This window comes from Balaenoptera acutorostrata, chromosome 3, assembly GCF_949987535.1.
Source record: "Balaenoptera acutorostrata chromosome 3, mBalAcu1.1, whole genome shotgun sequence".
In the NCBI taxonomy this organism is placed as follows: Eukaryota; Metazoa; Chordata; class Mammalia; order Artiodactyla; family Balaenopteridae; genus Balaenoptera; species Balaenoptera acutorostrata.
In genome coordinates, this window is record NC_080066.1 from 36,450,866 (window position 1) to 36,466,521 (window position 15,656).

The following is a 15,656-nucleotide window of genomic DNA, read 5'->3' on the forward strand; positions in this document are numbered from 1 at the left end:
GTGCCCCACTCACCCGAGAGCACTCGCAGAAGCGGCCCGCGGCGGGGAGCCGGGAGGGAGACCAGTCAGCGGGAGGTGGCCGTGGGACTGGGGGTGCCGGTGGGAGCGCCCCCGATGTGGCGCGGACGGGTGGGGAGGGGGCCGGCCAGGTGGTGATTGGCTGGGCTGAGGCTGGCAGCTCCGGGCCAAGAACAAAAGAGAGCGGGCGGCGGGCGGCCTCTGGAGTAGGTGCTCCCGTCCACCCGGCGCGGGCTTCGGTGCTGGGGGAAGACGCACCCACCGCCCGCCCGCCGAGCTGCCGGGCTGGCGCGCTTGGTTTCTGCGCAAAAGCCGGCCGTGTACCTAGGAATTAACCGGCCGGCCCTGGAGGGGAGGGGTGGGGAGCGGGAAGTGGTGGTGGGGGGGTGGGATGTTGAGCGCGCGCGAGAACAATAATAAGATCGTGTTTGCGGTCGCTGCCCGAGGAGGAATTCGGAGGAGGCGCGAGGCCCGGTGCTCGCGCCGCGCCCGGGAGCCCGGGAAAGAGGCCGCCGGCGGCGGCGGCGGCATGAGGCAGGCGACGCGGCGCCTGTGAGCAGCGCACGGCGGCGGCGGGGAACCTCAGCGCGGGGAGAGCCGAGCGGCCGGGGGCTCCCCTCCCCCGCTGCCGGGCGGTGATTTGCCGGGCCTGCTGCGCCCCCCGCCCACCCCTCGCCCCAGCCGCCGCCTCGCCGCTTCCCTTCGTCGGAGCGGCCGCTCGTCCGCCCGCCCGCCCGGCTCGAGGCCCGCGGGGAGCGCGGCGCAGTCCGTTGGCCCGCGGGGGGGCGGCCTCCCGGCATCTTCGCGTCGCCCAAGGACGACCAGGAAGGGGAGCGGCCGGGATGGCGCGTCCGCGGCCCCGCGAGTACAAGGCGGGTGACCTGGTCTTCGCCAAGATGAAGGGCTACCCGCACTGGCCGGCCCGGGTGAGTACGGCGGCCGCGCGCGGGCCCGCCCGCCCACCATTTTCCCCTTCATGATGGCGCGCCCGCCCCCTTTCCCCATCGCCTCAGCCCGGAGCGCGGAGCCCGCCGCGAGCGGCCGACTGCGGCCGTGGCTGAGGGCGCGGGCGGCGCTGCGCAGGGAAGACGGGGCCGCGCCGGAGGCGAGGGTTCCGGGCCGCGCCCGCACCCCGCGAGGGCCGCCATCCTTCCGCCCACTTTCGAAGGCGGCTCCGGCCCCGGCAGGCCCGCTGCTGCCTTCCTCCCGGAAAGCCGGTGGTGACCGGGAGCCCGCGCCGCCGGGAAGCGGGCCTGGAGTGGAGCCTCGCTCCGGGCAGGGTCGTTGGTAGACACCGCGGTCCCGGGCGAACGTCGGGGCACGTAGAGGAGCGTAGTGCAAATGGCTGTCGGAGAGCCGGCGGGCGCCTGCGGCGCAAATCCTGGAAAGGGGTAGTGGTCATTGAGAGCTAGCTGGAGCCTCTTGGCAGTCATTCATCCGTCTCTCGTTGCATCCTTCGCCATCCAGACTTGTTGAGTATTCCCTGAGCGCGATTCCGGGTGCCCCGCCTGCCCTATCCTTGTCCTGGGGTACGTGCATCCTTGGTGCCCATGGTTCTTTTAAACCGACACCAAATAGCCGGGAGCTTGCAGCTTGGCACTGGCTGGTGTGTCCTGTAAGCTCCTCGTGCCTTTTCACCTCCATGTTTGTTTTAGGTCAGATCCCAGACCTTATCCTCGGCCTCCCACAACAGTCCACAATAGCGCTCTCTTTCTGTGTAGCAGGGTTTTCGCTGGGCTCTTTCTCTAGAAAGCATCTGCGTGTAATACATAACATTAAATTTTATTAGGCCCTTTGCTAACATGTGTGCTTTGTGTCTTAAAATAAATCCCTTTTACTTTTATTTTATAACAGTTGGCAGTTAATTGCTTGAAATAAGAAACAGTGAAAAGAAGGGTCAAAACATGTTGAAGATTATGTTAGTAAACTTGAGGAATAGAAGTAGACATGGGAAATGGTGGCATAAATATGAGTGCAGGCTCTAAAAATGTTGTATTATATGCAAGTGAAGGTACTGAGATTCCCCCCTCCCCCAAATACACCCATTCACAAAAGGAAGTGACATCATGGGTGGCCAGACTGAAATTTAGTGAAGTTGAAGTAATGGATGGACATAATCACTTTTTTTGTTTTTAGTTTGTCACGATTGTAAAATGGAAAGAACACTGGGAATTGGGGGGCCCTGGCATCAGGTCTGGGCTCTGTTATGGGCTAATCATCTCAACTGTCTGAATATCCATTTCTGCAACTGTAAAATGATCATCTCTAGGATTCCTTCCAACACTAACAACCTCAGATTTCAAGGGGAAAAAACAGTCTTATTCAGATTCCGTGAGGCTGTGCAAATAACTTTTCTCCACATCTGAATTGTAGGTTTTCCTTAAATAAGGCAAAGTTTTCATGGTGGAATAATGGGTTATTTTTCCTACTACAGTGCCATAATGCTTTGGGGCAAGATTTGTTACTTTAGGAGTCTTTTAGGGAACCCCTTGAATATATTCGTTAAGTAAGAAATAAACAGCTATAGGGCACATATGTTTATACATAGTCAAAAGTGAATTAAAAGTTATCATCACTAGTTGGTCATTTTCTTGTAACACAATGGCTTTCTTTAATCTTACCTTTGAAAATATCTCCTGAGAGTCAAAAAGAAAATAGACTTAAAATTTCATTAACATGTTGCTTGCATATGTTGGCCACCTGTAGTAATTTTGAAACAAAAAAGTGCTGCAGAAGTAGTCGTAGTTGTATATTTAATTGTACATAAAATTCCTAGGAGTTATAATTCCCAACCAAGGCAAAATGGAAAATAAAATGAGGAAATAAAATCAATTACATTGTTAGATAAGATACAGTAAATACAGGGGAAAAAATGTGTGTCTGTTCACATTTAACGTGAGCTCCTCAAGGGAAGGACCTAAGTCTCTAATTTTTTAAAAATATTTTATAGTGAGTGACATGTTGTAATTTCCAAAGAAAGGTAAAGGTTAGAAAAAGAAGAAAGATATTTGAGTCCCTACTCTTTGTTACAGTTGAATGTGTCAGTGTTCTCGTTTTATTTGCATCCCAATTCCGTGAAATAGTATCCCCACTTTACACCTAGCTATAGCTTTGTAGATGATGATATTATCAAGTATGGGGGGGAAAATCCTACTTATTTAAATTTCAAATATTGTCCCTTGATATGAAGGCCAGCCATGTTGGGATTCTATCAATATATGGCCACAAGGAATGAAACATAGGAGGGAGAACATGGGGGAAACATTTCTTCAGGCTATGGGGAGGAGCTTTCTGATGGTCAGAGCTGGTCCATGTGGCATGGAGAAGTGACTTCTCTGCTGTAGAGAAGACATTTGTTTTGGTCCTAGGAATCCCCTTGTGAGGAATGTGAGCCTAGAGAATTCAGACATCTAGTAAATTTGATCAGGTTGGTTTCAGCTTTTGGCTGAGCTTCACACTCTGTGCCCAGGGTGTGTTCTGTAGTCTAAGTTTCAGTTTACTACTCTGTAAAATAGGGATAATTCTCACCTCACAGATTTAGTGTATGTAAAAGCACTAAGCAGCAGTACTTGAATGTTCCTATCTTTTTTGCTTTTTGAATTTCTAATTTTTCCCCTGTATCACTACACTATTTAAAATTTTCAGCTCTTAAGTAGATTTGTTATTTGTCCAACATTTTATCATGAAAAATTTCAAACATATAGAGAATTTAAAAAATTGTATAGTGAACAGCCATATATCTACCACCTAGATTCTGCACTTAACATTTTGCTATACTTGCTGTATCACCTATTTGTTCACATATCCATCCCTCTATCCATACAGCAGTCCATCTTTTTTTAATGCATTTCAAAGTAAGTTGCAGATAATTTACTCCTAGACACTCCAGAATGTATTTCATTAACTAGAGGTCAATATTTTTAATAGGTTCTTTTTTTTTCCTTTGAGGTAAAATTTACATAGACTGAAACACACTTACCTTAAATGTACCATTCAGTGAGTTGACAAATGTATACACTGGTATAATGCAAGCCCCTACTGGGACAGAACAGTACCAGTACCCAAGAAAGTTCCCTTATGCCTCTTCCCAGTTGATTGTTGTCCTCCTCCCTTTTCAGATGTATTATTTTAACATTAAGTAGCAGCTGGCTGTTTCTAATGGATTATACTTGTTGTATATGACTTTAAAAATTAGAAGTTCATTTATGCCTAAGGATTAACTAGCTTAATACTAAAAAATACTTATGCTAAAACAAGAGTCTCTGAAGACTTTTTTTTTTTAATTTTTAAAAAATATTTTATTTATTTTTTATTTTTGGCCACGTAGGGTCTTAGTTGGGGCATGCAGGATCTTTCACTGCGGCATGCGGGCTTCTCTCTAGTTCTTCTCTCCAGTTGAGGCGCGCAGGCCTAGTTGCCCCATGGTATGTGGGATCTTAGTTCCCTGACCAGGGATCGAACCCGAGTCCCCTACATTGGAAGGCGGATTCTTTACCACTGAACCACCAGGGAAGTCCCTCTGAAGACTTTTTTTTTTTTTTTTTTAAATAATCCTTAGGAATCTTTTTTTTTTTTTTTTTAAAGGATTTTCTTATTTATTTATTTATTTATTTATTTATTTATTTATTTTTGGCTGTGTTGGGTCTTCGGTTCGTGCGAGGGCTTTCTCCAGTTGCGGCAAGCGGGGGCCACTCTTCATCGCGGTGCGGGGACCGCCCTTCATCGCGGTGCGCGGGCCTTTCTCTATCGCGGCCCCTCCCGTCGCGGGGCAGGCTCAGCAATTGTGGCTCACGGGCCCAGCTGCTCCGTGGCATGTGGGATCTTCCCAGACCAGGGCTCGAACCCGTGTCCCCTGCATTAGCAGGCAGATTCTCAACCACTGCGCCACCAGGGAAGCCCCCCTCTGAAGGCTTTTGATTGTGTACCTTGTTGGTAAAAAAAAAAAAAAAAAAAAAAAAAAAAAAAAAAAAATAGAGCATGCATCTCTACTATGTGTAAATTTACTTTAAAATTACATATACATGTACTTTGTACTATTATACATATTATAAGATACATACGAAAAAACTAATAGGGATGACAGATGATATAGATATTTTATGTTTTAAAATTCTTATTGGCAAAATGTCATTAATAGTACTAGATTAAGTTTATATTTTAAAAAGTACTAATTTTTGGAATATTTTTGCCTCCTTCTTGTGAGATCTGACTAGATTGTCACAGTTTTTGTCTTCTAAAGAGATATTATAGAATAGAACTGTCAGCTTGGCCATTTCCTTGTTTGCTTGTGCTTACATTATTAGTGTCATCTTTGTAGGACTCCTTTAGCCACTTGTTCATTTAGCAAGAATTCTGTTAGAAGTAGATGTTCCATAATTCTACTCAACCAGGCACACACAAATGGCAGTAAGTCACAGTATGCCTAAAGTGAATAAATATAACTATCTAAATAAGCAAACTAGTGTTAATTGATGTATTGGATATTAGTAAAATTTACTTTTTAGGTGAAAGAATAAGAAACTAAGATAGAAGTTGTACTATTTTCTTCTCAGACCCCCTAAAATCATCTTGTGTATCCCCTGAGGTGTGAGCACTCTGCTTATGTTACCCCTACTCTAAAAAATGGAAAAACAAAAAACAATACAAAAACCAGGAAGTCTTGGGGCTTCCCTGGTGGCACAGTGGTTGAGAATCTGCCTGCTAATGCAGGGGACACGGGTTCGAGCCCTGGTCTGGGAAGATCCCACATGCCACGGAGCAGCTGGGCCCGTGAGCCACAATTGCTGAGCCTGCGCGTCTGGAGCCTGTGCCCCGCGACGGGAGGGGCCGCGATAGAGAAAGGCCCGCGCACCGCGATGAAGAGTGGCCCCCGCTTGCCGCAACTGGAGAAAGCCCTCGCACGAACCGAAGACCCAACACAGCCAAAAATAAATAAATAAATAAATAAATAAATAAGAAAATCCTTTAAAAAAAAAAAAAAAAACCAGGAAGTCTTAAAGCTCTTGTGTTTCAATTAAAGAGCTTTTTAAAAGTTAACCTTCTGGGGCTTCCCTGGTGGCGCAGTGGTTGGGAGTCTGCCTGCCGATGCAGGGGACACGGGTTCGAGCCCTGGTCTGGGAGGTATCCCACATGCCGCGGAGCGGCTGGGCCCCGTGAGCCACAATTACTGAGCTTGCGCGTCTGGAGCCTGTGCTCCGCAACAAGAGAGGCCGCGATAGTGAGAGGCCCGCGCACCGCGATGAGGAGTGGCCCCCGCTTGCCGCGACTGGAGAAGGCCCTCGCACAGAAACGAAGACCCAACACAGCCATAAATAAATAAATTAATTAATAAATAAATAAAAATTAAAAAAAAATTTAACTTTATATGAGAACTCTCAAACATCTTTAATAGGAGAGTAAGTTGATATAACCACTTTAGAAAACTGGCCTGATCTACTGTAGTTAAACACACGCCTGCCTTGTGATTTGGCAGTCTGTTCTAGGCATATACCCAAGAGAAATGGGTGTTTATGTCCACCAAAAGACTTATGCAGTAATGCTCGTACATGGCAGCTTTATCCATAATAGCAGAAGACTGAAAACAACCCAGATGTCCATCAACACGAGAACGGATAAGCAAATTTGTAGTATGTTTGTATAGTGGAGTACTACCCAGCAATAAAAAGGGGCAGACTACTGATGCCCACAAAAATATGGATGAATCTCAGAAATGTAAGGTTGAGTGAAAAAAGCCAGACGCAAGACAGTACCTTCTGTATGATCCCATGATGTTCAAAAACAGGCAAAGCTGATCAATGGTGATCAGTTTGTGGGAGGTGGAGGTGGTGGTGGGGTTACTGACTGGTAGGAGGCACTGGAAATGTTCTGTATCTTGATCTGGGTTTGTACGTATGTAAAAATTTATCAAGCTTGCACATGGGGATTTATGCACTATTATGTATATAATGTCTCAATTTGTGTATATAATGCCTCAATTTTAAAAGCACACTTTGTATGAGGTGGGGAAAAAGAATCTAACACTCCAAGCTTCTTCATGGATTGAATTTCACCATTCTTAGCTTTCAGTGAGAAATTTTTTCCTTTAGGGCTTCAGTCCTACAAAGTTGCATCTTCCTATTCCCTTTGACTATTTTAGAAGCTTCATTTACTACTTCACAGCTTTCTCTTGAGGCTTCTTTGTAGTTCTGGATTCTGCCTCTGTCTTTTGCTTAACTCTGCTAGAGTCTTTCTGTTCCTTTCATGGTAAATCATTCATTGCTCATCATATTTTTGATCTAGCTCTCCACCTCTCACTTGTTAAAACTTAAGAATTAAGCATTTGACTTACCCCTCTATGACAGTTCAAAGAGCTGAACTCTTATTGAACTTTTATTGAGTACCTACTGTATGTAAGGCACTGTACTAGGTGTATTTTTTTGTTTTTCTACCAACAGATTAAACTTGCAGCAATTTTAAAACATTGTAATTGAATAATTAAAGTGTTTCCCTGTCCTCTTATTAATGTAAATACTGGTTGGGAATCCTCAGTTTCTGATCCATAGCACTTTCCATTTTTTTTTTGGCGTTGACAGTAAACTGCTAGACTGTGAACCTTTATTTCTGGAGACCAGGCTACATATTTTCAGAGAATCAGTTGACACTTAAATTCTTTTCAATCTCGACATAAAGTAAGATGTTTATAATCTGTATTACTTTTTCCTGAGTCCACAGAAGTCCATCGTTGGTTCATTCCTCAGGTAGAGTGGCACAGGCTCACTCAGCCTTTCCCCAAGAGACTATATTCACATTGCCAGTTTGAGACTGGCAAACTGTCTCATTTTCTTCAGCTTAACCCTGGGAGCAAACAGGCAACTTAAACTCTCAATACCAACATTTACATTTTCCATCAGCCAGGTGAATCTGTATATCTGGCATATCCCCTTTGGAATGCCCTAATGACTACTTGTTGCCCCATGATTTGAAGAATATTAATTCTCTTAATTCCACTATATGAGATTGTGTTTGATTCTTTTGGAAAATGACTGATGGTTTAAAATGATATATGACTTTGTTGAAAATGTCTATTAGCATTAGAAAAACATTATAGACTAATAAATATAGTAGAGGAAGAGCCCAAATATTCCTGTTTATTAGAGAAATATCTTCTATTGCAGAAGAGTCTCCAGATGTCTGATCAAAATATAGTCCACTTAATACGGTTGTTAGCCCACTGCAAAAAGATTTCTTAATCATTTCAAGCAGTACTGAAAGCATGGTCTGTGGACTGTTTGTTACCTGTCAGTGACAAGATAGATACAGAAATTGAGAGCAAGAGTTTAGAAACTTTTTTAGCAATTTGATAGAGTAACTTTTTGTTTGTGAATCTGGTTTAAAATTGAGGTTTGTATTTGTATGCCTTTTAATTTTAATTTTCTAATAATTCATCTTTAATGTATTTTATTAAAATGTCTGTAACTGATTAGAATTTTTTTAAATTTCTCCTTCACCACAGAATAGAAGTACTGACTATAGAGGACCCTTAACAGTCAATAGTGTTCCTTGCACTGAAAACAATTTACTCATACTGTAAACTATTTAAACTATCCTTATTTAAAAGAGAGAATGGACTGACCTTCATGTTATATATTAATTTCACCTGTGTAACAGAGTTACAGTTATTACACAAGTAATAATGTTCACTGTAGAAAGATTTTTTTTTTTTTTTTTTTTTAAGGATTTTCTTATTTATTTATTTATTTATTTTTGGCTGTGTTGGGTCTTCGGTTCGTGTGAGGGCTTTCTCCAGTTGCGGCAAGCGGGGGCCACTCTTCATCGCGGTGCGGGGACCGCTCTTCATCGCGGTGCGCGGGCCTCTCTCTATCGCGGCCCCCCCCGTCGCGGGGCACAGGCTCCAGACGTGCAGGCTCAGCAATTGTGGCTCACGGGCCCAGCCGCTCCGCGGCACGTGGGATCCTCCCAGACCAGGGCTCGAACCCGTGTCCCCTGCACTAGCAGGCAGACTCTCAACCACTGCGCCACCAGGGAAGCCCTAAGGATTTTCTTTTTAATTAATTAATTTATTTATTTTTGTCTGTATTGGGTCTTCGGTTCGTGCGAGGGCTTTCTCCAGTTGCGGCAAGCGGGGGCCACTCTTCATCGCGGTGCGCGGGCCTTTCTCCATCGCGGCCCCTCCCGTTGCGGGGCACAGGCTCCAGACGCGCAGGCTCAGCAATTGTGGCTCACGGGCCCAGCTGCTCCGTGGCATGTGGGATCTTCCCAGACCAGGGCTCGAACCCGTGTCCCCTGCATTAGCAGGCAGATTCTCAACCACTGCGCCACCAGGGAAGCCCCACTGTAGAAAGATTAACATCCCTAGACATACTTACAAGCATCATGAATATGTACCTATATGTGTAAGTACATAATTTTTGTAATATATACAGTTTTGCAACCTTTTTTCCCCACTAAACACTGTATCTTTAGAAGACTTTCAATGGCAATGAATATGTTTTTATAACATTATTTGTAGTAGCCATCTGGTAATTTATGGCATGGACCTATTTTTATAAATTATAACTACTTGCTGTTGTAAGACACTTATTTTATTTCCAGTTTTATACTATAAAAGAATACTCTGAGAAACATTCTTTTGGCTTAATTGTTATTTCCTTAGGACAAGTCTCTGGAAATTATATTTCTGAGTCAAGGGGCATGTGCATGTTTTAAAGGTTTGTATTACAAAGATTTCACTATCTTATCTTACCCACTACCAGAATAAGAGAATACTTGTTTTTTCACATATTCATTAAAAGTAGATGATTCAAACTTTTAAAAATCTTTCTCAATTTAATAAGCACAAATATTTAATTGAATTAATTTCTTTGGTTACAAGTTAGGCAGAATATATGTATCATATATGACATTCTATCAATAATGTATATGTGTCTTGATTATCAAGTTAGAATGAGTATATATAATAACACTACTATGAGGTAGATATCCCCATAAGAGAACCAAGACTTAGCTTAAGAAATTCACCTAAAGACAACTTAATTAAGTGTCTTAATCCCAGATTATTAAGAATGCCACAAGAACATAAGAAATGTGATATCAGATTAGGTAAAGGACTAAAGAAGCATTTGGCGGTATGTAAAAAGACCATACATATATGTGTGTTTGTAGGGCTCACAAGTTTCTGTGAAGCTGGAAATATTCAGTCAGAGAACATTTACTATTGTAACATTTATTATGTTATCTTTAGTCTATATCTCTTTGAAAGCCCTTTGACACAAGGCAATATAAAAATAAATATTAGTTGTGCATTTAAAGAAAGCAGAGACCCATTAAAATCAATTCTGAATGAGTAGCATGATGTTGACTTAGTGTAAGTTCTAAAACCTTTATGTGTGAGAGAACACATCTACTTTGAACATCAGGTAGGGTAGTTATGAGAGTTACTGGTTCAGTAGAGCCTAGAAGCTAAATCATAAGAACTACTACTACTAGCCTGTGTAACTTCTTGCCAGTTTACTGCATTCCCAATCTCTGTAACAGCATTTTCCTATGTACAGTGTATCACTGCCATTTGTATATGTAATCTCCTTTCAGCTGATTAAAATGGAGGTAGTAATTGAATTTTTCTACTATATCTTCTTACTTGATAAGAATTTGCTGTAGTTAGGTAAGTACCATCTGTAGGGTTACAGAGAGCCACGTAGAGGTTAAAAAGAGTGAAATAATCTAATGATTTGTGAGCTCAGACATTTAGAGTGACATCCTCCAGATTTCTGAGCAAGACTTCCTGCCATGTCGGGAAAGACAACTAGACCAGGAGTTAAAAGATAAGCACCTCATTCTACCACTCTCTTGGTTTGTTAGGTTTGGGCATCTTTTTTTATTACAACCTCTTTGTAAAACAGGGAGAGTGATAATTCTTAGTCTCACCCTTTTTCCTAGTAATCAAATGTGAAAATACACATGAAGGAAGTGTTTGCTAATTAAGTACCTAATAATTACCTCCTAGAAACACCAGACCTAGTAAAGTCTCAGTAAATGTTTTTGTGGTTTGGCAAGTGTGTCTTTCAGCAGTTTCCTTTTGACTTTATAATAGTAAGTTGGCTTTAGGCTCTGGGAGTTGTGGGGACTTCCCATTAATATTACCCCTCCAGATTTCTGAGTGTGATGAGCCATCTCTAGAGGGTCCACATAGCTTCAGGATTTGGGGGCAAACTAAGCTGGACTTCGTTGGCAGATAAACGGTGCCTATGAATCAACTACTCCCACTTGATCACTGAAACTCAAGCTCTGAGTGGATTCCCTAAGCCTGATTATAGAGTCTTGAAGGCTCCCCAAAAGTGGAGGTACCGTTTCAAAGTGGACTGGGTAATTCTTACTAACATACTAGTAACTTCTTAGTTTCTATCAAAATATGTTTTAAGATGAGAGTTGTTGTAAGTGATGGGTTCATTTAGCTTCAGTAGTGGTTAGCAAATATAAAAATGAGTTTCACACAGATTGAAAAACTTTTATGTAGGGAAAAATGTCAAAAAATAAACCCATGCCTTTAGATCTCTTCTTCCTTTCTGTCACTGAAGTAGAACTTTTGTACTAATGACATCTTTAATTTTGGAGGAAATGCATATTTAGAGGGAGCAGTATTATGAATTCTCAGTTCATTTTTTTTTTGGAGTTAGCATATGTTAAATGGATTGAAAATTAATTCCCTCAAGACTTCTGTTTGACTTTCAAAATGAGACCAGCTATTTTCAAACAAGGCATAACTGTTCTTATCTCCTTCGCTGGACTGCTAAATGAGGATTAAGTCAATAATTTTGAAAAAGTATTTAGACTTTGGAAATGAGTCATTGTTGCTGATTGATTCTGTTGCAGTCTAGTCTAGTGGCTATCAGACTGTTTTTGACTGTAACTGACAGTAAGAAATAAATATTAATTTCATACACACACACTAGAAAAAGATTTTCACCAAAACATACTATATGTGATGCATCTTGATGTTTTTATATTTCATTTTGTATAAAATCAGGTTGTAACCCACAAAATCAGTTTCACTACCTGTAGTTTGAAAAGCACTGGTCTGGTCTGTTAGACCAAAGGGAGATTAATCTATGTGAGTTATATATGTTTATATAGAACAGTAGTTGGATTTTTTTTTTTTTATTTTTTTTTAGTAGTTGGATTTTTGAGATGAGTTAATAGTCCTGAGCTTTTTATTCTGCTGTAGCCATAGGCCTACATGGAGGTCACATGAACATAAGAAATGAAAGTTAGGTTAGGTCACTTAACCACCCTGGCCAGTATTTTACTTGATCTCCAAAGGTATACAGATCAGATATTTCTACTCTCATTTTCCTTCTATTCTTTGAACTGCAAATATACCTACTACTTTCTTAGCTTTCTCTATGAAGCTAATTATAGTTTCATACATATGGTTTGTTGAGGGTAATAAGCTTCATACATTTGCTAACTAGTTAGTGATAAACACTGACTATCTAGTGTTCCCTGGCTGATAATATGAGGTTCTGGGGTTTTCTTGGGTTTGTGAGACTAGACTGTGGAGGTATCAGGCTTTCTATGACTGGGATTGATGGGCTTTTGGTAAGTCCAGAAAACCTATAGGTGGGGTAGGTTTGTGGTACCCTCTGAGGTGGATGTAAAGTCATGGGACTACCACATTTTAATGGTTCTGTATTTTCTTTACAATCACTTTTGTCCAATCAAAAAGAGATTTCCTTGCTACTATTTAGATAACAGCAATCTCAGAAGAGACAATCTAATATTGATGATAGTAAGACACTTCAATTTCTGAAAAAGATATATTTCTGAAAAGTTATAGTAAGCACAGTTTTATATCTCACATCTGGCTGACTGACTCACACAAATAAGTACACTTCTATTGGAAAATAGCCCCACTATACTAAGTGGAAGTATCTGGAAACAAAAGGGTTAGGTTAATCTTTGTGTTAAGTCAGGTATTCAAGAACTCTGGTGGTTCTCCGCTCAGCTTTTTGCCACTGCTGTTGTTCACTGGCCCTATCTTGTGCTAGGTGGGGTGGCGGGTGAAGGACAGAGCCTTTGTAGAGTTATGAAATTTGATGGTCTCCATTGTTCATTTTTAATAAGCTCCTTGTCTGGGGCAAATATTTATTTAACTACAAGGGATCAGGTAACCCAGAACAAATGTGTCCCTTGTTTTTAATATTGTCATAAAAGCAAATTACAGAAGTAGGGCAGCTCAGCAAGAGCGGGCGGTTAGAGAAGTTTGTTGAAGTGAAATAGAGATGATGGTGATTGAAGACCCCTCCTTTGCGCCATTAAAATTGCTTCTCATTCAATATTGTAAACTCTAAAAAATAAGCCCTTGACCTCTCCATTTTCTCTGGGTATCCCAGCTACCTCCTGGCTTCACTCCTTATCCAAATTAGATCTACATGATTACTTGAACTGCTCTCACCCCATGCACACTTTCATGCATTCACCCTACAAACTCCTGCTGAGACCAACTAGACTTAATCACAAAGGCATGCAGACTGGGGCTGCTCCAGTATTAATTTCAGTTAGGTCCTCAACACTGCTCATCACTCCTTTTACTTGACCTGGGTCAGCTCCTTGTCCATCCTCCTCAGGTGTTAGTAGATACTTTTACTACCCTCTTCCAACTCAACTTCTTTCCCCTTATTTTCAGCAAATTATTTTACTTTCATATTTTATATGTTCATTTTCAAGGTGCAGTGGAAGAGCAGGAGCTTTATGTGCAGATAAAGCCATGTCTGCTTACTGTCTCTATCCGTCAACAGATGAATGACCTTGGGTACCTGATCTCTTTGCTTTGATGGACTGTAAAATGGAGACAATAATGCCTTCTTTTCAGGGTTATTTCAAAGATTTTGAACATAAAGAATCTGAAGTTTAACGGATGATCAAAAAAATGTTTTTTTCCCTCTCCATCGCCTCTTCCCCATCCTCCTTACTAAGACCCTCCCCTTCTTGCTTGAGCCCACCCTTTTCCTTTCTTCATTCAACATTCAGCAAATATTGATATTTTTGAGTGTTTGCTGTGTCCCAAACACTAACACCCTAATAGATGCTGGGGGCAGAGAGGTGACCTAAACAAAGTTTTGTTCTCATAGACTTTAAGTCATCAGCCTCTTCCCCTCCACTGACTTTCTCTCTTCAGACTAGAAAGAATAATCTCTATCTTCCAGGCACTGCTCTCTCTGCTTTCCTTGGTAGCCAAGCTTCTTTAAATAACTGACCTTACTGTCTCTTTCTCACCCCTCTCCCAGAAGTCACCATCACCTGCCAATTACTAGAATTCATTTCAACCCTAATTGCTGCCTCTGTGGAAATTAACACTGCTGTTAAAAAATTCTCTTCCCTTGACTTCCCTCATGTGTTTCTTTAGAAAGATTCTTCTGCTTCTCTAACCATAACTTTACAGGTTCTTCTTTGGCTTCAAGCCACCATTCTTCTAAATTTCTGTTTCAGGCCCAGACTTCAAATCCATACATCCGTTTACCTACTAGACAGCTCCATCTAGCTGTCCCTCAGGTACCACAAATTCATCATCAAAAGTAATCTAGCCACCCCTCCCAACCCAAGTATTCCTGTTTTACTTAAAGATTACTATTTAGCCAGTCACCCCCAAAAACAAAGACCTCAAATTATCCTAGATGCTCCTTATTCTTTGCCTCCAACATCTTATTGATCACCTAATGATGTCAAGATGGGCTGTGCAAATGGAGGCCTGGTGGTAGTTCTGATAGAGAAAAATAGTGTGAAATTTGATTCATTATACAGCCCAGGGCAGCGTAAGAATGCTAAACACAAAAGAACCTGAGGCGTATTCATGTTGTAAACAGGATGTAATTCCAGCAAAACAGTATGACATTAAATTATTAATTTGGATTTTTTGGTGTCATTTTATTTCTACTTAATAATGTATAAATTTATCTTGGTTTTATAATGTATTGTTATAATAGTAGTACTGTTATATTTGTGTACATTTCAGAACATTATGATAAAATTTTATGACAGCTGGGGTCCACATCATGTTGATATGTTCTTTTTTTAAAATTTATTTTATTGAAGTATAGTTGATTTATAATGTGTTAATTTCTACTATACAGCAAAATGATTCAGTTATACCTATATATACATACTTTTTCATATTCTTTTCCATTATGGTTTATCACAGGATATTGAATATAGTTCCCTGTGTAGGACCTTGTTGTTTATCCATTCTATGTATAATAATTTGCATCTGCTAACCCCAAACTCCCAATCCATCCCTCCCTAGCCCCCCTCCCCCTTGGCAACCACAAGTCTGTTCTCTAGGACTGTGAGTCTGTTTCTGTGTCGTGGGTAAGTTCATATGTCATATTTTAAATTACACATATAAGTGACATCATACGGTATTTATCTTTCTCCTTCTGACTTACTTAGCATGATAATCTCTAGGTCCATCCATGTTGCTGCAAATGGCATTATTTCATTCTTTTTTATGGCTGAGTAATACTTCATTCTGTATATATACCACATCTTCTTTATCCATTCATCTGTCAATGGGCATTTAGGTTGTTTCTATGTTTTGGCTATTGTAGATAGTGCTGCAGTGAACATTGGGGTGCACGTATCTTTTT

At 41.6% G+C, this 15,656-nt stretch overlaps 1 protein-coding gene across 1 annotated transcript in view; it reads left to right on the forward strand.

Moving 5' to 3' along the window:
• Positions 1-409: 409 nt before the first annotated feature.
• Positions 410-15,656, forward strand: part of HDGFL3 (HDGF like 3) — a 75,551-nt gene continuing 60,304 nt past the window's right edge. Inside the window, exon 1 of the mRNA XM_057544673.1 lies at positions 410-944. Within this exon, the coding sequence (XP_057400656.1) occupies positions 861-944 (84 nt within the window). The 5' untranslated portion in view covers positions 410-860. The remainder of the gene's footprint in view (positions 945-15,656) is intronic.